This window comes from Hylobates moloch, unplaced genomic scaffold, assembly GCF_009828535.3.
Source record: "Hylobates moloch isolate HMO894 unplaced genomic scaffold, HMol_V3 SCAFFOLD_8, whole genome shotgun sequence".
NCBI lineage: Eukaryota > Metazoa > Chordata > Mammalia > Primates > Hylobatidae > Hylobates > Hylobates moloch.
The window spans coordinates 56,849,067-56,876,544 of record NW_026652283.1 but is presented as its reverse complement, the minus strand read 5'-3'; the positions used below and the strand labels follow the sequence as shown (position 1 = coordinate 56,876,544).

General features: G+C 41.7%; 1 protein-coding gene across 2 annotated transcripts in view; it reads right to left on the bottom strand.

Moving 5' to 3' along the window:
- The window catches only part of ASTN1 (astrotactin 1), a 307,337-nt gene that overhangs the window by 63,728 nt on the left and 216,131 nt on the right, over nucleotides 1-27,478 (bottom strand). For both annotated transcript variants that reach the window (XM_032160908.2, XM_032160909.2), the window contains exons 12-16: nucleotides 25,055-25,221; nucleotides 21,839-22,033; nucleotides 19,792-19,919; nucleotides 11,892-11,996; nucleotides 9,215-9,403 (exon numbers count right to left, since the gene is read on the bottom strand). In XM_032160908.2, the coding sequence (XP_032016799.1) occupies nucleotides 9,215-9,403; nucleotides 11,892-11,996; nucleotides 19,792-19,919; nucleotides 21,839-22,033; nucleotides 25,055-25,221 (784 nt within the window). The remainder of the gene's footprint in view (nucleotides 1-9,214; nucleotides 9,404-11,891; nucleotides 11,997-19,791; nucleotides 19,920-21,838; nucleotides 22,034-25,054; nucleotides 25,222-27,478) is intronic.

The following is a 27,478-nucleotide window of genomic DNA, read 5'->3' as shown; positions in this document are numbered from 1 at the left end:
TAAATAAATGAACAGCCCATCCCAGGAAGCAATCAATCAAGTTCTGAAGGCAAAATTTACATATCTGGAGTAGTTGGGGATAGTCCAGAATATGATAAAATTAACTACTAAATTGTATGGTAGAGACAATATGTTACTATTGTCAGGCTCATAATTATGTGAAAGGAGCTTTCATCAGCACTAGAATTTTCCCATCAACCAAAATACTATCCAGGTTAGGATGCAAAACTCTTCAAAAACTTTCTAGAGGGAAAAATGAGGGCCTCATATGAATACTGTTTTAAGCAACCTAGACAGAGCTTTCCTGAGATAGTAAGATTAGGAAAATGTTGCCTAGAGTAGTACAAAGCTATTAAACAAAAAAGTCAGCTTATTGCCTTTAATACTGATTTTTGGTATGTTTCCAATTCCTTTCAGTGCCTGAGGGCTTTAGATAGTTCAATTCTTCAATTCTGCACACAAACTGTTTTCTGCACACAAGCCTAGTGATCAATGGCCTAATCAAAGAAAAGCCTTGGTCCAAAGTGAAAGCCACTCAGGACAGTCCTCCTGCCTGACACTCCTCTGTGGAGCTGACATCAGGACATAACCCTGGAGACCATCGTGCCATGGCTCCAGTGTCGAAGTTTCTGTATTAGACAGGATGAGAAAAGACAGTAAGAGAACCCACTGCCTGCAGGTCTTCAAGAAAAATACATAGACTTGCTATACAAAATGTGGTCTTGGAACTAACAGCTTTGACATCATCTGGGATCTTGTCAGAAACGCAGAATTTCAGACCCCACCCAGACTTACTGAATTAGAATCTCCATTTTAACAAGATCTTAGGTGATACATATGCGTATTACATTTTGGGAAGCACTGTTGGATAAGAGACAAAAACTATTCCAACAACTGTGTCGTCATTATGGATCATAGCCAAAATAAATCCCACAACACTCAAAAATACAAAAAACTAAGAGTTAATGGCAGTGGATCACCATGAAATCTACCCAGGGTTGATTTCTGGTCTGTGGTGGGTTTACCTTAGACCAGTTTCCTGGCTTCAATTGTTTCTTATTCTACCTCATTTTGTCCACAAACTTTTCTACTTCTATCTGTTTTTGTGCAATTGGCAGGCTAAAAGGCAAGAAGCAATTCCTAGCCCATCTCAGTAGGTAAAGGCATTCTTTCTTCCTTTTTTTATTTTATTTTATTTTTTTTGAGAAGGAGTCTCTCTCTGTCACCCAAGCTGGAGTGCAGTGGCACAATCTTGGCTCACTGTAAGCTCTGCCTCCCGGGTTCATGCCGTTCTCCTGCCTCAACCTCCCGAGTAGCTGGGACTACAGGCACCTGGCAACACGCCCAGCTAATTTTTTTGTATTTTTTAGTAGAGACGGGGTTTCTCCGTGTTAGCCAGGATGGTCTCGATCTTCTGACCTCCTGATCTGTCTGCCTTGGCCTCCCAGAGTGCTGGGATTACAGGTGTGAGCCACTGCGCCCGGCCAAGGCATTCTTTTTAATCCTGATTCTATTACTTACTATTTCTGTGACCACATGCACATTATTTAAGCTCTCATTATTATTATTTCGTTATCTATAAAATGAGGAGGGTAAGACTTAAATGATATGTATATGTTTGAAGATTAAATGAAAAAGGCGATATAACATGCTTAGCAAAGTGCCTGCTCAAAAAAAAAAAAAAAAAAAGGTAGCTATTTGGTAATATTATTCTTAGTAACTTTCTCCCTCAACCTACATATCTAGTTTACTCTGGACTCATTGCATCAGAGCCTAGGGGCCTGGAGACTCAAATTAAATCCTCACACATATGTTTAGGAAAGCTTCAGAGTGTCTTTGGGAGGCTCTGTCTATGACACCAGTGGGCTTTGCTGTGGCAGCACCTTCATCAGGCCTGTCTGCCTGTGAATGTTGTGGAACAGCTGCCTTCTCTAAATCCCGTCTGCTCACTGCAGGGCTTTGCATGTCACAGGCCCTCAGCAAACATTTGTTGAATGAATGAATTAATCATTTAGAGAAAATAACTATATGCCATAATTGCTTTGCTACTTGAGTGCTATCTTTGTTGTTGTAAATGCATACAGAAAGATCCTTTGGAGCTAGTTTGCAACCTTGGGGTTGTAAAACATGAAGCCTTATAGAAATTTGTTCTGACTCTTCACTGGATTTCTATAAATTTGTGTCTTTCTATGCCATATGTTACAATGAAGCAAGTTAGCCTAAGAACTACATCAGCCTGAAATACACAAGGACAGGTCTAGGCTGACCGCATTCACAGAGCAGGATTAGAAGGCTGATTGCTGATTCAGCTGTTGTTTTTGGTTCAGCCAAAGCAGAGGTCTGTTTACTGTCCTGGGAGAGGAACCAATTTAGTCTTCCTGGGCTTTATCCACATAAAAACGTGGAAGACATGACCTCTTGTCTGCTGGAAATACAATTCCATGTAGGTGGTTTACTCCTTTCTTTGACTCTGATTTACCGCTGCTTAGAGCCTGAGCGTCACCTTAGAGGATGAACTCTCAGCTTGTGCCTCAGAGGGAGAGCAAGTCATTCTTCTCAGCTTTCCCGATGGGAAGGAAGCAACTGGCCAGGAAAAAAAAGGTGGAATATGTAGAAAAAAATGTGGATTACGAATGAGAATGTGCAGTGGAAAGGAAGAGCTTGCTTATTACAATTTGTCCACCCAGGTAACCCCGCTGATACGCACCAAAAGAAATAGCAAGAAAAGGCATTGGCAAAGGTCAGATCTAAAGCAACAATGAAAGTGATATTGGAAAAGGAAGGGAAGAAAGACCCAAGGAAATCCACTCCTGAATGAAGTATAAAGAAAAGAAAAAGAAAAAAAATGTACTGTGCTTTAGTGCACCAGGTGAGGGTTACAATTAAACCCCTGAAATTTCTAATTTAAAATTGGTTTCCTTTTTTCTTGGTTATTTCTCTGGGATATATAGATCTACATCTCTTTACTGGTTTCTTATGAAGTAAGAAAATATAAAGGATCCATTCCTTTAACAAAATGTGGATGTTAATTACATGCCAGGCACTGTGTCAGGGATGAAGACTCAAAGATTAATAAGACATGGTCATATCGTTTTGTAATTCCTCCCAGACTTTGGTCCAAAGCTCAGCTTTCCGCAGATAAAAAGTATGTTTTCCTTTGTTATCAGTTACCTCACTGATACAGTTAACTCAGGATAACATAAACTTTTCAGAATATTCTTTTCAATCTTTTAAAAGAGTTTTATTATAACAGTGGCAGATGCTTGTGGGAAAAGCAATTTGGAGGTTTTTAGTCCAAAAAATAAAAGTCCCTCATCCATATCTCTAATCTTGGAGCAAACAGATAATTTATTTTGAGATTACATGTACATGTTTCTCTATAAATATGCATGTTTGTATGTATGTGTATATTATATAAATATACACAAACTCATATACATACATAATATATATTATATATATATCTATATTTTGAGAGAAAGGATAAAATAATTAAATATATATGTATTTATAATTTTACAGAAAGGCCAGACCCTAGAATATCTATTCTTCTAAAGTTTGCTTTGTTCACTGCCATTGGCTAGGAATAGACTATCTCTGGATGGACAGACAATAAACTGGTAGCAGTGGTTGCCTGATTGCCTCTAGGGAGTGGAACTGGATTACTGGGAAATAAGAGTGGGAAGAAGATTTACTTTTCATTTTATTCTGTTTTCTGCATTTTGATTACTTTAAATAAAGTTTTGAAATTAAAAAAAGAAGATAAATATGGTAAATACTGTCAGGTCTATTATTATGGAAGACAGTCATGCAGGGAAATGACAATCCAGGGAAATGTGGAGAGTGCTGCCAAAGGATCCATATAAAGAGCTGTGAGAGCATAAAATAGGCAGCAGAGAACCCTGTCTGAGTGTCAGGGGAGGCTTGGTGGGAGTGATGTTGGAGCTAGCTCTTGCAGAGTAGGAAGGAGGAGATGGTAGAATGGAGGGCAATTTAGATAGATTGAGAATCACATGCCCCAAGGCTTGGAAGCGTGAAAAACCTTGATGCCTTCTTTCAAACTAGGGAAGTTGTAGTCCTGGACCCATGTTGGGGCCTGACACTTGACAGGGTATTATTTAATTATTTAAGGTCTAGCAATTTATAGACCTTTAGGAGGCAATGCAAAAATGCAAGCAAGAAACATAAATCATAGCCAGGAAGCCTAATGTGTTGATCGTCAGGGCCTGGAAAGAGAGATAGATGCCCCCAGGAATAAGGCAACAGAACAGACACAAAGGGACAAGAGAGTTTCAAGTGGAGGACAAGAGAAGCATTCAAGAGAGAAAATTTCTGAGTAAGACAGAGTAGTGGTGGAGACTGGAGAGAGCAAATCTCTGACCTTGGACTGAAGCAGGAAGGAAGTCTCTAGGGACCTAAACTGTGCAGAGGCAAATGAAAAGGTTTTGGATTGACAGAGGATAACCTTATGTCATCAGAGTGGAGGGTACTCGGGGTAGGTAGCAGTCAGTGATGCAGTGGCTGGAGAGGTGAGAGGGGGTGGTAGGCTGAAAAATGGCTCCCATAGTCCTAATCTCTAGAACCTGTGAATGGCAAAGGAGAGTTTGCAAATGTGATTGAATTAAAGTTCTTGAAATGGGGAGATTATCTTGAATTATCTGGGTGTGCCCAATGCAATCAAAAGGGTGTTTATAAAAGGGATGCAGGAGGAGTCAAAGTCATAGAGAAGGCTATGTGGCTCAGAGACTGGAGTGATGCACTCTAAAGATGGAGGAAGAGGCCACACGCTAAGGAATGCAGGTGGCCTCTAGAAGCTGGAAAGGACAAGGCAAGGGATTCTTCCTTAGAGCTTAAAGAAGGAACCAGCCCTGGTGATGCCTTGACTTTAGTCCAGCGAAACTGAGTTTGGACTTCTAGCCCCCAGAACTCTTAAGAAACATAAACATGTGCTTTTTTAAGCCACCGAGTTTGTGGTAATTTGTTACAGCAGCCACAGAAAACTAATACAGGGAGTGCAGTCAGCTGTTCATGCTGAGAAGGCAGAAAGGAGTTACTGAAGGATTTAAAGCTGAGGAGTGATGTCATTAGACAGCATTTAAAAATGATAACAGGCTGGGCACGGTGACTCATGCCAGTAATCCCAGCACTTTGGGAGGCCGAGGCAGGCGGATCATGAGGTCAGGAGATCAAGACCATCCTGTCTAACATGGTGAAACCCCATCTCTACTAAAAATACAAAAAATTAGCCAGGTGTGGTGGTGGGTGCCTGTAGTCCCAGCTACTCGGGAGGCTGAGGCAGCAGAATGGCGTGAACCTGGGAGGCGGAGCTTGCAGTGAGCCGAGATCGCACCACTGCACTCCAGCCTGGGTGACAGAGCAAGACTCCGTCTCAAAAAAAAAAAAAAAAAGGATAACAGATGGTGAGTTGTAGAATGGAGTGGAGTGGCAGGAAACGGAAGAGGAAGAGATACACAAGGGAGCAATTGCAATAGTTTTTGAAAACCTTGAAGAAATGGAGAAGAGGAGACCCTGTTGAAGACATACTTAGGTGGTGAAAAGGACTTTGCAATGGTTGAATGTGGAGAGTAAAGAGGAGGATCAAGAAGGAATCCTCACTCCACACTGTGACCCATCAATGGAGTTCACAAATCTACCACAGTGTAGTACTTACCGGGAAGAGAAAAGAAAGCATCCATCATTGAGGTACCTGGAGAATTTCCTGGTAGAAATGCTAAACACTCAAGAGCAAAGGAGGTTTCAAGCCTCAGAAAAAAGGAGAGAATTAGGAGCATCAGCGGAGGTAGCCACAAAATGACAGTGCCCAGCAGTAGGATGGAGAGACTCACTAAGGACAAAACCCCATGAAATGATGTACATGGCTTCTTTAGAGGAGTATGGGCAAAAAAGAATGAGAAATAAAGGCTAAAGATTTATGAAGATAATCTGGACAGAATTACATCTGGGGCATCAAGAGAAGAGAGGATTTTCAAGAAAGCTGCCCTGGTCAAGAGGGACACAGTCTTCTGCTGAGATACATGGGATGGTCACAGGATTGACATCAGGGAATCTCCAATTAAGAAGCTGTAGGGTAGGCTTTCCTCTCCAGCACTGTTTTTGTAGAGCAAAACAGCTGAAAGTGATAATTTGAAGAGTGACCTGGAGGTGAGGAAGTAGAGAAAAGAGGTATAAACTACCCTTGTAAGAAATGAGGTGCTAATATATTGAAAAGGAACAGCGGTAGGCCGGGCGCGGTGGCTCACGCTTGTAATCCCAGCACTTTGGGAGGCCAAGGCGGGCGGATCACGAGGTCAGGAGATCGAGACCATGGTGAAACCCTGTCTCTACTAAAAATACAAAAAATTAGCCAGGCGTGGTGGCGGGCACCTGTAGTCCCAGCTACTCTGGAGGCTGAAGCAGGAGAATCTCTTGAGCCTGGGAGGCGGAGGTTGTGGTGAGCCGAGATCACGCCATTGCACTAGAGCCTGGGTAACAAGAGCGAAACTCTGTCTTGGAAAAAATAAATAAATAAATAAATAAATAAATAAATAAATAAATAAATAAATAAGAAAGGCTTCATCAGACTTACCTTGAGCAAGATGATCCTCAACGTTGGTATGGCAAACCACATATTGTTAGCATGATAAATAAGTGCCTGTTAAATGGGAGGCTGCCTTCTGAAGATCTGGCCCAAAACACTCATCTCTGAATTTTCCTCAGTCAGGCATAACTAAAGCAAGTTACATATCTGCAATAAAACCCACATGGAAGTCACCACCTCAGGGGGGCTTTTACACCATTACTACCACCACCACCACTGTCAGTGACAACAAAGCAACAGCAATAGCAAACACCTTTAGTGCTTAGCATGTTCTTGGCTCTGTGGCTCTTGGAATTTAAAGTTGAATAAGGCAAAGAACCTACTCATGAGAATTCTATGACTTTGTAGAAAGAACGGGAGACTTTTACCAAATACCTAACCTGAGAACACATCCTATGTAAAGGAAGATTCATAAGGATTCCTAAATTGTCGGGGCTGGAGAACTAGAGAGGGCATTACAGATGAGGTCCAGATAAGTGATTGACTAAAGTAATATCACCCGGATAACTCTAGACTTCCATCCTTAAGTCCTGTGCTTTTTCCGTTTAATTTCACACTGGTAAACTTCCTTTCCTATTCAATCCATATGTAATTTTAGGTATCTAGTCATAGGTACAGAAATAAGAAACAGAGAAACCCATTTTACTAGAAGGGTTTTCAAGTCAGAGCAGGCAATAACATATAATCAAAGGACTCAAATCCAAAAATAGTGTCCCTTGCATGTCATGGAAGGTATAGCCCTCACAGCACACTTGTCACTCCTACGGTAAAGTTCTGTTCTGTATCAGCCCTCTCAGAGAGCAGGACAGAAGAATATCTCCCTTTGTCTTATGCATGTGTCATTCTTTATCAGTGACATTCCCTTGTGCAGCATTTTGGAATAAAAGGAAATTGATACCTAAGGAGGAGAAATATATTTAAAGAACCAGACTAAAGAAGAGAACACATAAACCCTATAACTTAGAGGTAAGTTTTAGGAATGAAGGTGGTAAATAGAAATTGACGTAGACCTACTAAAATGTTTGAATGTCTTTTAAGATTAGTAACAAGCAAGGAGCTTAATATAGACCATATTTCAGAGAACCAAAGTCAACACTTAGACTGTGACAAAACTAGCCCCTGAGTGGCAAGAAAGGCTTGCAATCAAGATGAGTAGGGCATAATGCCAAGATCGTGGACAGAATTCCCTCTTGGATTCAGTATTTAACCTTAAGGACACTGCATTGCTTGGGAGAGAGGCAAGGTCTAGAACTAGGAGCTCTTGGTAGGGTCAGACTCTTATCTCCCAGAAATCTGAGACCCTGGCAATCCTTGAACCACTGGCAAACAGAAATAGAAGAGGATTCAGCCCTCTGGTTCAGTCCTCAGGCTCTGGCATGAAAACATAAGAAAGCTTTGCCAGCTGGAACTGGTAGTATCTACATTTGCTTATATTACATTGCTCTCTTGGCAAATTGGAATCAGAACAATGCTAAGATCCTAAAGTTTGAAGAGATAGCAGAAGCCTGTGGTTGTATTTCTGAGTTCACAAGAATCAAGGCTTGAGGGGAATGAAGGACTGCAGCCACTGTAGCCCAGACACAAATGTCTTGTTTCTTCTGGGAGAAAGTGCCCAGCCAGCGGAGAGGCCATCATAGCTCTGCTACCTCTTGAGCAAGGCAAAACAGGAATTTGTGTGGAGCTCAGAGAACCAACAGCACCTCAGTCACAGAGACATACTTGCCCCTGTGGCAGCCCTGCTGACAGCAGAGGTCCCTTGTCTCAGAGGAGACCTTCCTTGGTCATTGAGTCTTAAGATGACCCAGTTCTTGAGTTTTTATTGTGCTAATTCATCACTTGCCCTTTAGCAACTCCCATATCCACAACTTGGCCTCTTCAGAATGCCATGTGGATAAACTCAAGAGAAATTCCATGAATGGCAATTCTAAAGCAGTCTTGGTTGATCAGATACAAATATACCGGCCACTATGCCTGCTATACCAGAGGGTGAATCAAGAAGGTATAAAAAATTCCAATTTCTTATACTTACTTGGACTGAATACTAACTTGCTGTCAAGACAGTAGACAAAGATTTATTTGTGAGGCTGTTATTCAGAGTTATATAAACACTTGGCCAATAGAGATTCCCTCATAACACAAATCAGTCGGAAAAATGAGCCTACGCAGAGGGCAGGATGAAGCAAGAAGGGGTTTACTATGTATGTAGCTGCTATAAACGGATTCCAGGCAGAGTTGGGTGTGACTCCTGGAGACTGAACCACGCTCACTGCTTCTTCTCTCCTACTTTATACAAGCAGTCTGATACTTTGTCCTCCCTAGGGTAGCAAAATGGATGGTGGCTAGCAAGAACTTTTAGAGGACTCTGTCTGTGATAACTAACATAGTAAGCTTACAGTTTTGACCCCATTCTGCATCTAAAATTCCCTAAACACTTTGATTTTGAGATTTGGTTTTTGCAACCAAACCTTGGAAATGTTAAAGATGGGCACAGAGCATTGGGGGAAAATCTGATTGAGTCCTGTTACTACAGACTCCTTAAAATGGGTCTTATAGATTGTATGCAGGCAGCCGGTACTGGCATGAGGTATGGAATTTGCCAACAAGCGTGCCACTCACCTTTACTGATGTCTTCATACTCCAGCCAGAGTCGCCGCTGGACCTGCTTGTTTGGGTACCAGATAGAACAGGACTCCTCAAAGCCGTAGATAGCTTCCTGGATGTAATGGTTGCCGAACTGGTCCAACAGCGCCACAAAATCTGCACGAGATGTAGCCCCATCCAGCGAGTGGAGAGCATTGCTGAGGGCTATGGAGAGGCATCACCCAAGGGTAAGAATGAGGGCTCACATTTTGGGTATACGGATTCCCAGGCAATTCAGTCCCAAACATGGAAGTGCCTGTGTGGCTCAAAGTGATGTGGGAGAGCTGGCTAGAAGTGTCTGGTGAATGTTTCCATTTAGCTAAATGAGACATTTCAGTTCCTAAGTGAGTATCTTTTAAGCCAGTTGGTTGTATTAACTTTGTGCCAAGTTAAGCAAAACATTGCCAAACCTCTACTCCTGCCCTCTTTAAATCAATGTTGTTTTTTTTTTAAATCACAGGTCATGACATTAAATCAATTTAGTGAGTTCAAATAATAGCATTTGAAAAAAGCAGAAACAATTAGCGTAGTCTAAAATAGAAACACAAATACCAGCTGAGAACATTTCACATCGTGAAGATAAAGTATCGCTTCATGAAACTTCTGTTGTGTGCATGTGGGAGTATGTGTACTCACAAGGTCACGATACAAAATGTATTCTAACTGTGGGTAGTGACCGAAAAAGGCAATTGCAAAATACTGCCTTCAGATGCAGACATGGGCAATGAGAAGACAATGACAGAAGAAAGGAAAGTCACTAATACACTCCTACTTTATTGCAGAAATTCTAAAATAAAAGGACTGGAAAATGACAAACGGAAGAGAAAACTTGTTGGCCCCCTCTCCCCCAACCCTGCAGGCAAATCTTCTTGGATTTGCTGTCTCTCTTTAAGAGAATTACTGTAGGGCCGGGCGCGGTGGCTCATGCTTGTAATCCCAGCACTTTGGAAGGCCGAGGCGGGCGGATCACGAGGTCAGGAAATCGAGACCACGGTGAAACCCCGTCTCTACTAAAAATACAAAAAAATTAGCCGGGCGCGGTGGCGGGCGCCTGTAGTCCCAGCTACTCGGAGAGGCTGAGGCAGGAGAATGGCGTGAACCCGGGAGGTGGAGCTTGCAGTGAGCCGAGATTGCGCCACTGCACTCCAGCCTGGGTGACAGAGCGAGACTCAAAAAAAAGGATTACTGTATACTGTCTGAAAAGGGCTATGTAAATTTCCAAACAAACCTTTTGGATCTACTATTTTCACATCCTTTTTCTACATACCTGTCTCCTATCAAGGCAAAGTGGCAAAGTAAAGTCTAGCTCAGCTTGAGACTCAAGTGCTGAGATCCACCTCACAGTGACACCATTGTGTGACTGTGGATGGCATGTGGCAAAACGATACTTTTTTTTTTTTTTTTTTTTTTTTTGACCCAGGCTGGAGTGCAGTGGCATGATCTCGGCTCACTGCAAGCTCCGCCTCCCGGGTTCACACCATTCTCCTGCCTCAGCCTCCCGAGTAGCTGGGACTACAGGCGCCCACCACCACGCCCAGCTAATTTTTTGCATTTTTAGTAGAGACGGGGTTTCACCATGTTAGCCAGGATGGTCTCGATCTCCTGACTTCGTGATCCACCCGCCTCGGCCTCCCAAAGTGCTGGGATTACAGGCGTGAGCCACCGTGCCTGGCCGATATTTGATTGTTAACTCCTGATATGCACAGCATCTGTGCTGGGTGCACACTGACTGTGTAAATGGAGTAAAGTCTCTAATGTCGTATTTTCCTAGAATGAAAAGTAGCTTAGTTCTTTCTAGATGTGCTCCACCAGAAGAGTTTCTGTCACTAAGGTCCCCATCCCAATCACTTCTTGCCAAGAACTCTTTTGTGTTCAAAAAGAAAAAGTCCTGGGTCCCCTGTGTCCTATGAAAATGTGCTATATCCTTAATGCATTATCTTTATGCACAAAACTTTACCCTTTGTGAGTTTCTGTCTCACTTTATTTCATAACTTTTCTATTTGTCCTCTACCATTTATCTTCCTCCCATTGGCCCTAAGGCTCTACCTCCCTCTTCTGACTCTAAAACCCTAAGTAAGTTTAGAACTCACTACTCCTTAACTTACTAGCTATGTAGAGAGAGCTAATATCTACTAATATCTATTTCTCTCTCTCTCTCTCTCTCTCTCTCTCTTTCTCTCAATCTCTCAGTCTCTTTATTTCACTCACTTGCTGTTTAGGAGGGTTAAGCTGCTTTCTGATTTTCCTTCCCCCTTCTTTCTTGCTCTCTTTTTTAGTTCGTTGTATGGAGTCTCTAAATTATGCTCTTTGCATTTGGAATACTTAATTCTATCAATTTGTAAAGTCTGCTTTTATGTATCCTCTCCATATACTGGATGAGCCTAGGAAAAATTATACCTTCAATAGCTCCAGTCTTGCCCTTTCCCTCTCTTCTGTAATCCAAGATAACACGTGCAATGTAATCTCTACTTAGAAAAGAATCCGATTCTAGCCATCTGCTCTTCTGGATACATCTGAGTAAATAGCTAACACATCTCATGCCGTAGCTACACTTTAGGCTGCATCTATGACAATGGGACCAAAGGCTTCTCCCCTTGGAAAGGACTTCTAAGTTCCAGGGAAGGTGGGCAGGATAGCCCACAGCAGTGCTCACCCTGAGAGATGGTCACTTGGTTGAGTTTGATGTGGTACATCACAGACCGGACCTTCCAGTGCTGCAGCACAGGGTACCCAGACACTTCACTGAAGTTCACCATCCCTAAGGACAGAAGAGATATAAGCTCAGTTCTGAGACTGATTCATAAGTCCCAAGTCAAAAAGCATGACCCACCTCTATGAGGCGAAGTGTTGTAATTGTGAGAAAATGGTTAAATGTTCTTTGATGAAGAGAATTTCTGGAACCATAGTAACAGCTATCATTTATTGAACCCTTACTCCATGCCAGGCATTTTGCTGAGCACTTTGCATACATATATTAAGCCATTTGATCCTTGTGGGACAGTTGATATTATTTGAATTTTATAAATGAGAAAATTGAGGCTCTAAGGCTGGCTATGTTACTGTAGTAGGTAGTTTCAGAATGACAGTCACTTTCACACGCAATAACTTCTTGTTCTCAAAAGCTGACTACACTCTCTCTGGCTACCTGGCAAATAGATTTTTGGTGCCCAGTCATTTTGTCTGTAAAGTGAGAGGCTTAACTGAGATGACCTCTTGCTTCCTTTTCAATTCGGATTCTTACCAGCTGTGTGATTTTGGGCCATGCAACTCATTTGTTTGCATTTTGATATCTGAAAAGTGGGGATAATGGTATTCATCCTATCTAGTTTATAGGCAGGTTGTGAGAACAAATACAATTATGGGCGTAAAAGTACTTCGAAAAAAGATAAGGTCCCTAAGACACCAGGTAAGCCAGGATGGGGCTCCAGATGAGTCTGAGGCCAGGCGGCAGTTCTTACTCATTCTGCTATAATATCCCCATAGCAAATTTATATTAAACTCTAGGCTTACTGTAATACACCCGATTTTTACTCTCTTTAATGGTTGCAGTAATTGACTCAGCTCACATACCTGATAACATTGATTTTTCTGTCTCATTTAACTGATTTGTGTTCAGTATTTAAGTTTTAATTACTCTCAGGTTGATAATGCTTATTTCTTCTTTACCAGAAGGAACAGTATCAGGGTGACTAAATCATTAAGGGGCAGGAACAGCCAAATATTGAGTGCCATCTCTGTGCCAGACATTGTGATAGTCATGTGTTTTCTCCTTTTTACTAACAGAAAAACTGAGGCTCTGAGAAGTTAAGTTAGTTGTCCAAGGTCACTCTCAATAAATACAACCTTACAGCCTCTTAGTGATGTTATTAATGGGCTATTCTTCCTTGAGTACCTTGAAGAAAGAGTGTCACCCTGTTTGAATTCTAGCCATTACTATAAATATAAATGCTATCAAAACAAAATAATCAGGCCATAGGAAAAAAAATTGCCTTGCTAAGTTTAGAAAACCAATTTTAGCTTTATTTCTATGCTTAATCTTTGCTATATGTGTAAGTTATAGGAGTACATACACACACTTGCATATGTGTGTACATATTTTTATATATACAAATACAAGGGCAATATATAGTAAATTTATATATATTATGCAGAGAATGTGTGGTGTGTGCCCATGTCTACAAATATAATGGCAATAATACATATGTAGTGAATTATCCTGCCATTTTGACCCATGTTTCTTTCAGGCTAAATCAACTAATTTAATGCTTAAACTGGATGAACAGTAGGTGGGATTAATTAGCTGCTTGTCAACCCTGATCAAATTAGGTGAGTAATTGCCAAATTTTCATTTCTGTGTGAATCATATGGGAATAATTTTTGGTAAGACGAAAAGAAAAAAGGTCAGGAAAGATGCTTAGTGAATCAATTGCTTAAATTTTATCTTAGGCAATCAAAGGTAAGCTACCTGAAACTAAGAGAAGGTTTTTAGTATTCTTTTCTTTCAAATATTCTTTTAGGGCATTAATCTTTGTGACTACCAACAGTCATACTACTACATACTTTGACTTTTAACTTCTACGTTAACTTCAAAAGCATACCAATGGAATTCTAACTTTACAAGTTTAAGCCTTCAGTCACATGCTTTAAAGGTACATTTTATTAGAGCATAAGATGTGCATCATATGTAGAACTATTTAATAACAAGTATTGTATAGTTAGGTCAGCTCAGCAGCTTTGCTTTTAGTTTGAAAAGTTTATTTATTAAAAAAAACAAGCCCACTAAATAAAAATTTTTCAAATTATTAGGCAAAGCCACCTTTAATTGAATTATTTCCTAGGGGAAAAAGAAACAGGAAAGAAATCACAAAGCCTGAGCTCTAAGGCTGGCTGTGTTGCTGCAGTAGGCAGTTTCAAAATGATAGTCACTTTCATACCCATGACTTCTTGTTCTCGCAACCTAACTATCCTCTCTGGCTACCTGGCTCAGGGATCTTTCAGTTCCCAGTTGTTTCATCTGTAAGGTGAGAGTTTTAGGTGAGATAATCTCTTGCTTTCTTTTCAGTTTGGATTCCTACCAGTTGTATGACTTTAGGGAGGCCACTCATTTACTTGTGTTTTCATATATGAAAAGTGTAAATAATAGTATTCATCCTACCTACCTTATAGGCAGGTTGTGAGAACAAAATAAAATTATGGGCATAAAAGTTCTTTGAGAAAGCTGGGCGCAGTGGCTCATGCCCATAATCCCAGCACTTTGGGAGGCCGAGGTGGGCAGATCACTTGAGGTCAGGAGTTTGGGACCAGCCTGGCCAACATGGTGAAATTCCATCTCTACTTAAAAAAACAAACAAACAAAATAGCCAGGTGTGGTAGTGTGTGCCTGTAGTCCCAGCTACTATGGAGGCTGAGGCAGAAAAATTGCTTGAACCCAGGGGGCGGAGGTTGCAGTGGGCTGAGCTCACGCCATTGCACTCCAGCCTGGGTGATAGAGCGGGACTCCATCTCAAAAAAAAAAAAAATTAGTTCTTTTAGAAAAGAGAAAAGAGAAAGTATCATAGTATCATACACATACATGGCCTCCATAATGTTATCATCATCACCCTCCTTACCTCTCTCTCATCATACCTAACTCCGTAAACTTGGCATTTCCTAATTGGTGCTTTTGTTATAACTTCCTTGGCTTTTTAGTCCAGAACAACAGAGGGAAGATAAAATAAAGAAACAAGCACAGATGTTGGGTGGGGAAGAGGGGTAGGGATAACAGTGTTCCATATCCACCCAGAATGGGCCAAACAACTGAACTCCATTACTTAGCTGATCAACATTTCTCCTGGATGCATTTATACCACACCATAGTCAGGGAACAGTTACATAACTGTTAATGCTTAGAAGTGTTTTTCCATGCCTATTTACAGATAATAATTCCATTAGTTAAAAAGAAAGGGGTATTTTAAAAGATATATATTTTCTAGGTGAGCCATATGACATATTTCTCAAGCTGCCCTTGACAGGCAGTCAGGTTCAATTTTTAAAAATTTTTTTTATTATTTTGGGACACATTTCTGCTGAATGACTTTTTTCAAGCAAATATCTCTCACTATGTCTTTTCAAGAAAAAACATTAATTTTTCCTACCTATGCTTGAAAAAAGAATGACTGAACAGACTTTATGGGCAATATTCAAAGCAAGAAAAAGAAAGAATGAGGAAGAAGGAAGGAAGGAAGGAAGGTCAGGAGGAAGGAAGGAAGGAAAGAAGGAAGGAAGGGAGGGAGAGAGGGAGGGAGGGAGGGATGGAGGGAGAGAAGGAGGGAAGGAGGGAAGGATGGAGGGAGGACACTAGCTTTTTCTTGTTATTTTATCTGAAATGTCAGGGATATATGTATATTGCCCTGAAGTTCTAAAGCCAAGAGTCCATCCCCTTTGGATGAACTTTAAAAAATTCTGAAGAGCCCAGGGGTCTAAACCTTCACGTAGATTTAATGGCTGTGTCACCCAACAGGCCTATGAATGCAGCCAGCAGCCTCCTCTACCTCCTCTGGACTTCCTTCTCTTTCTCAGCTGAAAGACTGAATATACAAATGGACAATGGCCAGATTATACATAAAAATAGAACTCTGACTCACAATCCGCAGCAACCAGCTCAGAAAACCAACCCATTATCTAGAGTAACCAGCCTAGGAAGCCAGTCTACTATCTGTAAGTCAGACTTACAGGAAGTCAGACAACTATCCATAACAAACAGCCCAAGAAGCCAAAATATAACCGCTATAACAATTGACACCTAACAATCTGGACTTGATTAATAGCTGACAACTTCCCTATTTTTTTTCCCAGTTCCACTTAAGTCCAACCAGAGAAAGTACTATATGCACCCCTAACTAATCACATAGGACGCTCACTTCTAGTTAAGCCACCTACAACTTTCTCAACCGACAGCCTCCAATATGGGCATACTTGAAGCCTTTCCTTTTTTCTCTCTAAAGCTTTTCCACTCCTCTGCCTGCCTTTGAATCTCTGCCAAAATACAAGTGATGATGGCTATAGCAAGCCTCCAAATAAATAGCCTTTGCCTGTTCTTATTTGCTTGGTCTTTGTTTATTTCCATACAACATATAACACCAAAAAGTCCTGTTATTTTGATGAAGAGGGAAGCCAGCAGCAAGATAAGACATGTAGTTCAGTATTTTTCAGTGTGTTCTTCAAACTGATAATTCTGCAAGATAGAAATAGGTGTTATGTGTGAAAATGGTTCTCTAGTTAAATAGACTTGGGAATTGCTGGCTTAAAGTGAAAAGGATTTCTTTACTGCAGGGCTTCTAGGAAACTTCTCTAATGTTGAGGTGTTGTCTATTGCTGAGAGGAAGATACTCTTTCCAGACATCTTTGAAGGCAGAATCTGTTTATGAATGGAGCTCTGACTTTTCATAAGAAAAACAACAAATAAAAAAATGCTTGGAAATGCTGACATAGAAGATTCTTAAGATCATTTTAGCTCTAAAATCCTCTAAGCTAAATTTATGGGAATTATGACCTATAATAGTAGATAGAGTGAAATGATATAAGATTCCCTGTATAAGTCTAGGAAAGATATAATTAAAATGTTCCCAGAACTAGAGTTAACATGGGGAAGATTTGGCCAATTATCTCTTTAATAGATTCCTCCAGTTATTCCCGGCTTTAAAACAAAGCAAATCCCTGCTTACATCAAAGGAAATATGTGATCTTGGCTTAACTGGTGCCACTTCTTAATAAAAATAGGTTAAAAACAAAGGCAAGGTAGAAAAGTAGCCAGGTCAAGATTCCCATACATTTAGCTTAGGGGATTTTAGAGCTAAAGTGATCTGAAGCTTAAATTTTACTGCCTCGGGATCATCAAAATAAAAGTGTCCCATCTGGGCATCATTCTATTCCTTTTGCCTCCAATGGGCCAAATTAGGAGAGGTCCAATGGCATGTGGAGGAAGAACTTTCTATCGTGAATGAGGACCAGGTTTGGATCTTTCCTTGTTCCCACAGAAGGGGAGTCAACCACATGTTTTTCTGATGTTTCTCAGCTCTATCCACCCTCTCCTCCCCAAAAGCTTCAGGTAACATCCAGGACTTTTCTGGGTATCTCATAACTGAAGTAAAATCTCTTCCCTCCACCATAAGTTATCTTGTGAGAGAGGTGTCCTTCAGATCTTTAAACAGAGCCACATATCTTATTACTGGTGTGGCACCTACGCTATTTGTATGTGCCACCTTGCACGTCTTCAAGGCATTTTACACACACATGTGGAATGTGTCTCCCAAACGGTGTGGCAACAAGGAAACTAGATTCCCTAATGCCAGAGATGCAGGCTTTAGGGATATGTCCAGAAGCTGCAATTTAATTTCTTCAGGTGTATGTATGTGTGCATGTGCGTGTGTGCATGTAATATTTCATAGGGCAACTGATTTTGAAGAGATTTATTGCTGGTCCAGAATATATTTAATTGTTTTTTCTCTTACTCTTTCTTTTCTATAGGGTAGATATTACTTCATAGTTTTCATACTATCTTCTTTTTTCCTTTAAATATTTATTTATTCAACACACATAGATCTCACTATGGGTCAGGAACTGTTCTAAAAACTTTACAAATATGAATTTATTTATTCCTCATATCAATCCTATTAGGAAGATAATATTAGAATGCCCATTTTTATAGGTACAAGAAAGTGAGGCACAGAGAAGTTAAGTACCGTGTCTAGATCACACAGCCAGTGAGGAGCTAAGCCTTGCTGCCAGGCTCCAGAGCTGAGGTTGTTAATCACTATGCTATATTGTATCAGACAGACCTACATCTCATCCCATTCAGGTCTAAACTCACATTTTTAACATAACTTGATGTCTGGAAGAGACCTACCCTTAGCTGAACTCATTCTTTAGAAAAGGAAGAAAAAGGGAGAGGAAGATGTGAAAGGAATATATCTTGCGCCCCCCAAATCACTAAGCGCAAGAGAAAAGTCAAGCTGGGAACTGCTTAGGGCAAACTTGCCTCCCATTCTATTCAAAGTCACCCCTGTGCTCACTGAGATAAATGCATACCTGATTGCCTCTTTTGGAAGGGCTAATCAGAAACTCAAAAGAATGCAACCATTTGTTTCTCACCTATCTGTGACCTGGAAGCCCCCTCACCTCTTAGAGTCTTCCTGCCTTTGCTTCCAGTTGTCCCACCTTTCCAGACCAAACCAATGTACTTCATGTATATATATATTGATTGATGTCTCATGTCTCTCTAAAATGCATAAAACCAAGCTGTGCCCCAATCACCTTGGGCACACTGTCATCAGGACTTCCTGAGGCTGTGTCACAGGTGCACGTCCTCAACCTTGGCAAAATAAACTTTCTAAATTAACTGAGACCTGTCTCAGATTTCTGGGTCTACAAAGGTATAGAATACGGAAGACAGAATGAATAGGGAGAAGAGTAACAGAGAAACATACAAAGCAATCAGTGGAATTGAGCTCATGTCTAGTCTTCTAGCAAGTGTTGCCAAATCTCAGTCAGCCGCCTCTCATTAGTCCATGGAACACCTTGAAGTCTCTTCCTTGGCCCAGGAGGTGCCAGCTGGGGGTCTTCCGAGGCACAGGCAAGCATACCCAGAGATTCCTGGCTCTTCTAATTAATCTGTGTGTTTGTTCCATAATGAGTCTGAAGGAAGAATACTGCTGGGCTCAAAACAATACTGAGGGGCAGGCATTATTATCCCCATCTTATGATGGGGGATCATGAGGCCACGTGAGACTCTATTGTCTAATGGCACACAGCTAGAAAGTAGCAGAGATGCAAACCCAGGGTCATGAGACAACGAAACTGTCATTTTCTATTTCCTCATGATGCTTGGTAAATACTTGCCAGGAAACCCAATAGCAATGATGGATATTTAGGTGAGAGTAGCAATCTAGCTTCTCTCTCTGCCTCTGTGACCTGGTCACTTCCTCTAATCCCCCAAGAACTCTAAGCAACTATTATCTTATTTGTTTTCAATGCATCTCTGTGAAACTAACAAGAAAATACACTATTAGGACCACTTTGCAGGAGATTATATGATAATATCAACAATTTTATTGAAAAATATTCCTACTAGCATTCAGTTTTATGGCTGAGCTTTTATTGTGTATCAAGGAAATCACTGGCTTAGAAACCAAAATAAGTGAGGTCAAACCTTAATTTTTTTTTTTTCTTTTTTTTTTTGAGACGGAGTCTCGCTCTGTTGCCCAGGCTGGAGTGCAGTGGCGCAATCTCGGCTCACTGCAAGCTCCGCCTCCCGGGTTCACGCCATTCTCCTGCCTCAGCCTCTCCGAGTAGCTGGGACTACAGGCGCCCGCCACCACGCTAATTTTTTGTATTTTCAGTAGAGACGGGGTTTCACCGTGGTCTCGATCTCCTGACCTCATGATCCGCCCGCCTTGGCCTCCCAAAGTGCTGGGATTACAAGCGTGAGCCACCGCGCCCGGCAAACCTTAATTTTATGAAACTGCAGGGAGCTGCCTGTTTGTGCCAGTTGAATAAAGTTGAGAAGGCACACTCACCAGTCAGGAAGTCAGGGTCAGGGGTGGGCTCCGAGATCTCCTCTAGGCATTGATTCTCCAGGGGGACAGTGGCCACCACAAGACCATCTGGCAGTTGCTGGTCTAAACCACGAGCAAAGTTGTTTTGCCTAGAAACAGGGTAGACCTTCATTTCTGAGTGTTCAGGTGAAGCTGACTCCTTCCTTTTTTTTTTTTTTTTTTTTTTTTTTGAGATGGAGTTTCACTCTTGTTGCCCAGGCTGGAGTGCAATGGCGCGATCTCAGCTCACCGCAACCTCCGTCCCCCAGCTTCAAGCAATTCTCCTGCCTCAGCCTCCCGAGTAGCTGGGATTATAGGCATATGCCACCATGCCCGACTAATTTCAACCTATAATGTAAAATTATTTTTTGGGGGGACATTGTCTCACTCTGTCACCCAGGCTGGAGTGCAGTGGCACAATCATAGCTCACTACAGCCTTGACCACCTGGGCTCAGGTGATCCTCCCACCTCAGTCTCCCAGGTAAAGGAAACTACAGGCCTGTGCCACCACACCTGGCTAATTTTTTGTATTTTTTGTAGAGATGGGGTTTCACCATGTTGCCCAGACTGGTCTCAAACTCCTGAGCTCAAGCAAACCACCCACCACCTTGGCCTCCCAAAGTGCTGAGATTATAGGGGTGAGCCCCTGTAAAATGTAAAATTCTTTCTGAACCAAGAAGTTCCCCTCACCCTGAACCCCATCGTAAATACATGTCAGGAGTAAGTCGTAATGGGCATGGTTGGTGGGGTGAGGGACGGCGGAGATGGGAAATAAACCAGCTGAAAATATCTACCAAAAGGGTAAAGAATATGCTTTCCTCTTTCTCAACTCAGTCCCTACTTCCTGACCTCCTCTTGATAAGATCTAGACAGAGTCAGTCTCATTTCTAGACTACAGTGAAGACTTCGGTCACCACTAGATTAGTGATGACACCTCACTTCTTGCCTTTGGCAAACCAATTCCCAGGCTAAAAGGGGAAATGTTAGTAATGTCTTCCTGTCTACGACAGAAAAAGCAGCTGATTCCAAAAACTGTCTTGAAAATTTACTATCAGTTTGCTCATAAGAGTCTAGGCCCAGGTTGCTGTCAACTGCTGGTCCATATCATAATACTGACATCCTCCTCCTCTTCCTCCTCTTCCTCATCATCATCTCCCGGAAAATATTTTCCTGTGGGTTCTAAGAAGATGTATTTAAATAGTCCAAGGCAGAACAGGGACAGGCATTAATGGAGAATCACCTAGAAATATTCTAAATCAATGATTTGAAACATTTTATTCTCAGGATTCCTTTACACTCTTAAAAATAATTGAAGGCCCCAAGTAGCTTTATTATATTTATATAAAAAGGCCCAATTATGTCTATCAATATTTATAATATTGGAAATTAAAATAGAAATTTTAAAAATTTATTAATTCATGTAAAAACAACAATGAATTCATTCAATATTGACATATTTTATAAAACATGAGAGAAGTAATATTTTATATTTTTTGCAAATTTAAAAATGTCTAACAATTGAAGATAGCTGGATTCTAACATCTGAATTCAATTTACTGTAATATCTTTTTTGGGTTGGAGTATGGGAAGAAAATTCAGCCTTTCTGTAGGTGGAAAAGGCAGGACCTTGGATATGCCCTGAGAGGGTTCCGGGGAACCTTAGGTATCCTTGGATGACACTATGAAGACTGCTGTTGTAGAGTGACTCACACACTGATGCTTCCATTCATAGGGAAATGGAGCTTGAGCATTTTCGTGTGGGCTTCCATGCAAAATCTTCCAGTTCCTGCCTGAGCAAAGTAAAATCTCATTTAACACTTTACTGTTAACCCAAACTAAGCATGGTTCTTGGATTCTGGAAGAAGGAATGTAGACTTGGAGGAGACCAAGGGTAAGAATGTAGTCTATCCCTTTAGGCATATCATATTTACCCTGCTCCAAGATATAAAGCTTTATGCTAGTGCAAAGCTCTTTAGAGAAAGTCCACCAACAGCCTTGAACAATCAGTTCTCTGTATATGAGGTTTACCTGAATGTTCCTTTCAGCACCTGTCCAGCAGCCACTTCCTTGGAATGGTTGTTGTAACCAAAGAACATCTCCCCAAAGAGGGTCTGGTTCATGGGAAGCTCCCTGCTTTCCCCACAGTCACTTCCCTCTGGACAGGTCTCCGTGATGAGTTGGCAAGAACGTCCATCCACACCAAGCTTGTAGTCCTCGATGCACCTAGCACAGAGGAGAGCTCAATATAAGAAGTTATTTCATCAATGACCCATGCAGGCAAGTCAACCCCATATATTGGGAGGAAATGCCTTTGAGAGAATGTTGGATCACCAAAGATTAGATTTCCAAGTTACATTCCAATTTGATTTTGACTCATTGGTTTTTTAAGCCTGTAAACTGAGGCTCCTTTCATCATGTGATCAGACTAAATCTCTCACCTTTTCTGTGCAGAGAAGTGCTGTCAGAACTTTAGAGTAGCCTCTCCTCTAATAACTGTACAGTTACCCAAATAGGTCAGAGTAAGAATCACTGAAGATAAGCTTGCAGATGAGTTAGCACATTTAAATCCAAGATATTCTAGAGCTTTTCTTAAGAACCATGTACATGGTCAGACCCTGCGTTTATTTGGAGGATAATCAGGCAGCAAAAGGAATGACACTGTGCTTAAGAAATTAATAACTTTCTAATCTGGTCCTGTGACAAGTCAACTAAGAAATTAGAAAGATTTATCATCTCCTGGCACTGTTCTGTTTGAACGTAGCCAAACACAATATCAACCCATAAAGACTCCTCCTCCATTAGGAGTAGCCTTCCTGAACTAAATAGACCCTAGGGCACACAGTGTGAATGCCATGTGCACCATTAACCAACAACTGCTTCCTTGGCATCCTCCTCATTAGGATGGAAAAGCAACATCAATGTTAGTAAATATGGGTCAGCAACTCATAAGTAATTAATTGGACCTTATTTGTAGCTATAGTGAGAAGAATTTACATTTGTTAGCTAAAGTAAGAACTTTTTTCATAAGGCTGTCATTAAAAAAGAATATTGATTTAATCTGGGTCTCTCATTGGACATACACCAAATTTAGAATTTAAAGATGCTCATGATATTAAAGCACATCATTTATTCCTATCCACAGTCATTGTTATAATAAGATAAAGAACTCTGTCTTATGTAGAGGAACAAGGAATAATATAGTGAGAAGCAATATTGTAATAGCAGTGGCTTTGTACTTTACAGGGAAACCTTGGGCCAGCTGATTAACCTCTCTGAGCTTCAGTTTCCAAAACTGTAGAAAGGGGAAAAAAGTAGCTGCTTCACTGGGTTGTTGAGAAGATTGAGAGACTGCATGTAATGAGCTTTTGCAGTGTCTAACATATAGCTGGTGTTCATTAAATGTTATTATTAGTAGAAGTAGAGGTGCAAATGAGGCCCATGTTCATGCGACTTTAACTGCTTTTTCCATTTACCGTTTATATATTTGTGTGAACAGGTGTGATTAGAGCTCTTCAATTATAAATGTATGTGATTTGGTCTTTATATAAGAATCTCAAATCAAGGACTTCTTCAGCAGGTTATATATAGTACCTTGGATCGTGCTAAACACACGTGTGTCTGATTCTTATTGAAACAGGGAAGAAATCCAGTCCAGGTCCTACTACATTAGTCCAGGAAATAGACGTGACTCAAGATTCCCAGAGGATTCCATGGCACCAGCTTAGGTCTGGGACAAGATAGTGAAGTGGTTCCTTCCTTCAGCAGTAACACAGTGTTTCTAGGAAGAAATCTGAAGCTGGCTGGTTCCCTCTCCGTCCACCTTGAACATCTGGACAGCTTCCCCTTTCACACTGCCTCATCTTCCTCATTCTCCTGACCATGTGTCCCACTGTAAACTCCTTTGAGGGGAAAGATCAGGTCAGGTATCCTGTTCTTTTTCCTGCACCTGACACCCAAGTTTCTCTGTGCAAAGTAGGTGCTCAAATATATGTTTATTAAATAAACACATTTATGTAACTTTGGCTGAATTGACCTCTCTTAATTGAAATGGATCAACCCTAATGATAACATTACAGAGAATATTAAGATATAGAGCAAGCTTCCATTTACGGTATGAGGGTTTACAAGAAACTGAATATGAAAATGGCTCAATTACAAAGAAATAAAACGAAACACAATAAAACAACACTACATGATTATTCAGCAGGCACTGGCTTTGGGTAACAATCCAGCCTAGTTTTATGACTATAAACATTGATTATCATTGCAAGCCTATCAGACTGTGAGATCCTTGAGGGCAAGAACTGTGTTATTTATCTTTGCAGCTCAGTGGTCACCACAGTATGTGGCATAAAGCAAGTTCTGTCCTTAGCAGGCCGGAAGCAGGGGGGAGAACGGAGAGTGGGGGAAGGATACACAAGCTAACTATGGCTGTAGAAGACTAGCTGAATCTTTGTTTACTTTATAAATATAGCATAAAATGTCTTTAAATATAATTCCAGTCAGCAGTGTAAATTTAAATTTCCAGAGAACCACAGAACTTTTAAAAAATCAGGGAGGGCCTGAATCTAGTACTAATCTTCTCACTCACCATCTTCCCAGCTTTGAGGGAGTCACTTAACCTCACTGTGCATTAGTTTTTCTATCTGTAAAATGGGGTTGCATTGCCTGCCCTGCTCCCTCACAGAGTGATCCTGAGAAGAGATGAACTGAGGTGGGTGGGAGAGCTTGTCTGCAAGAAGGGGCTCTTCACACGGAGGAATCACTGTGCCTCAGGAGGATTGGCTGCACATAATGCTGGGACTTTGGGGACAGAATTTAGAAAAGTTTCCATTTGTCGAAAGATCACCCCCCGTTTTTGAGAATTGACTAGTTTTGCACACTCTTTCCCGAGTTTTAAACAATGAAAACCTTTTGTCACAAAACATCTAATTAACATAGCCTTTCAAAATACAACTTGGAAAATGCTGGTTTAATTGGAGAATGATTTAAGTAAACCATGTAGTTAACTTCCCCTTGCAGGTAAATTCCCCAGACTCAGTTTCCCCATCTATAGGGGTTGGACTAGACTTAGGTCCCACCCAACTTTAAAATGTTCCCCCTCCAGTCCTAGAGGCTCTTTCCTCAGAGACTAAGGGATGGCCTAGGGTGACCTATTCACTCACATTTCCTGGATTTAGCATTGAAAGTCCTGCGTCCTGGGACAGATGGACGCCAGGTGGCCTCGCTGGCAGCTCAACTCACCCACAGAACATGAGGATGTTATACAAGGTGGGGTCGTCCGGGAAGGGCGCCATCTGCTGGAGGCACAGCTGCTCACAGCCGCCGTTGAAGCCGTCGGAACAGTCCACCCCGATGTGGCGGTCATAGCAGCCGGAGCTGTCCTTCATGGGACTGAGTCCAGACGGGCACTGGCACAATCAGAAAGCATCCACATACGTGGGTGAATCGAGGAACTGAATTATCTGGGAACTGAGTGTAACCACTGACACCAATTTATAGCACTCAGCCTTGAAACTATTAACATTGGCAAGTAATCCACAAATTTACCACCACAGCGGACTTATTTTAAAAACAAGCGACCTTTTTTGACGCCTTGCTTCTTCTCTCTGGACACTGATCACACACATTTGCATTAAAGACACTTCCTCCAAAAAGGCTGGAAGAGAGCATTGTAGCAAGACACAGCCGAGGTGTACTGCCCTCCCAAACGGGCCTCTGGCTGGCAGGAGAGTGGAAGCGATGGGCCAGAATGAAAATGCATTTGCAAAGATTCCATTGGGCTACGGGAAGGGAGTGCTGCTGTTTGGCCTTGGTGGTATTAAGAGTTTTTTAAGTGTCTAAAGCCCTTTGTCAACAATGGTACCAAACAGCAATGTTGCAGGGAATGGACTGAGCCAGGGCTTCCAGCCTGAAGGAGGAAGTGAACTTTCCCTGTAAGCTTAGAGGGGGGTTGCTCTCATAGTGGGAGTAGCTGTGTCATCACCTGTGTCAGGGATGCTCTTTGGAAGACACACAGACAAGGGTACCTACTATATGGTCACCCGCAGGTGCTGCACTTGGGTTTGGCTGGATGCTTGTAATGCAAAATATTTAGCTTTTCAGCACTATCTTGTCCTCAGTAATATACTCCCCAAGAATTATAGCAAAGAGAAAATCTAAGAAGAGATGTCTTTTCCCAGGAGAAGACAAAAGGATTTGGTGAGCAATTGCGGCACTTACCCATAACCTATTATATGCCAGGCAGTGGTCTAACATGCTCACTAACTCACGAGACCCTCACAACACCCCAGGAGGTAAGCAGTATGACCATCCCCATTTTACATATGAGGCAACTGAGGCACAGAGAGTTTCACTTTCCTAAAGTCACACAGCTGCTCCTCGCAGAACCATGCTTGAACCCTTTGTAGGTTGGCTGTGGAGTCTGTGACTTAGCTGCTTCATCATTAGCACACACCACACTCAGCTGTTTACACAGTAGTCACCGTTTACTGAACACTTATGAGGAGCTTGGCACTATGCTTAAGTACTTTAGGTATTTTATCTCACAATACCCTATATTACCCCTATTTACAGGTAAGGAAACCATTAACATTGCCAGTTAATTCACAAACTCTTCTCACTGCACTGGGCTCTGTTTCAAAGTCAATGACTTTTTTTCTTCCCCATCCTGTTCCTTCTGCTTGTGCAACAGATTCTGTATATTTGCATTAGAACCAATCCTTTCTAATAGGCTGGAAGCAGGTAAATAACTTGCACAAGGTCAAGCAGCAAGAGTAGGGCAGAGCTGGGGGTCTGTCCAGATCTGACTCCAATGCTGGAGCTTTTAATGACTATGCTGTATACATACCACCAACAAGTTAGCACACTCCTCCAAAACCAACACCAAACTAAAACAAAACTTTCTAAACTCAATGAAACAGTGTTAAATATCTCCCCTCCCTCCCTACTGCATGGTTTGCATTTTCTCTTTGCTGCCAAGCACCTTGTCTTAGTAGCCCACAGCTGCTGCAGGTGTGCCTCTGAAAACTCACCTCTCCTTCCTCCTCTTTCTTAGTTGAAGATCATCACCAGGCAGGATATGCACTGTTTGCTAACACTAATTCCGTAATTTCCCAAACAAATGGCCCCTTGTGGGCCTGCCAGGCTCCCAGCCTGGTCCATCCCCCTTTCTCCCCATGAAGGAAGCTGGAGTGCTGGAAGGTGACAGCATTTAAAGAAGTTTCCAAGGGCTGCCTTGTGCTGTGCAAACCCAGCTGTTCCAGATGATGGTAAACAAGCAAATGAGGCAGCTGAGAATTGCCCCCCATGTTTTGCTAGCCTCCCACTAATCATATTCCTTGGCCACCCAGCTGTTAGGCCAGATGTGCCACCAGAAGGGAGCTGGCTTCAGCACTGTGTGGCTGCCCAGGCATGGATGCGGGATGGAAATATGGAAGACATGGAAGACATGGAAGTTTGATTGGAATTGAATGGGCTGCACTGGTTGCCATGAGTTTGGTTTATTTTTCCCTCCTTCTAGACAGCTTGCTAGAAGCAGATAAAGTCAGTCCTCCTTTTATTCCCACCTCATGTGGTTTCAGCCCTTGTACCACCTAGCTACCTCAGTCACTAGCCAGTAGTTTCCATCTTTCCAACCACCCGCTTTTTTTCAGAGTTCTCCTTCAA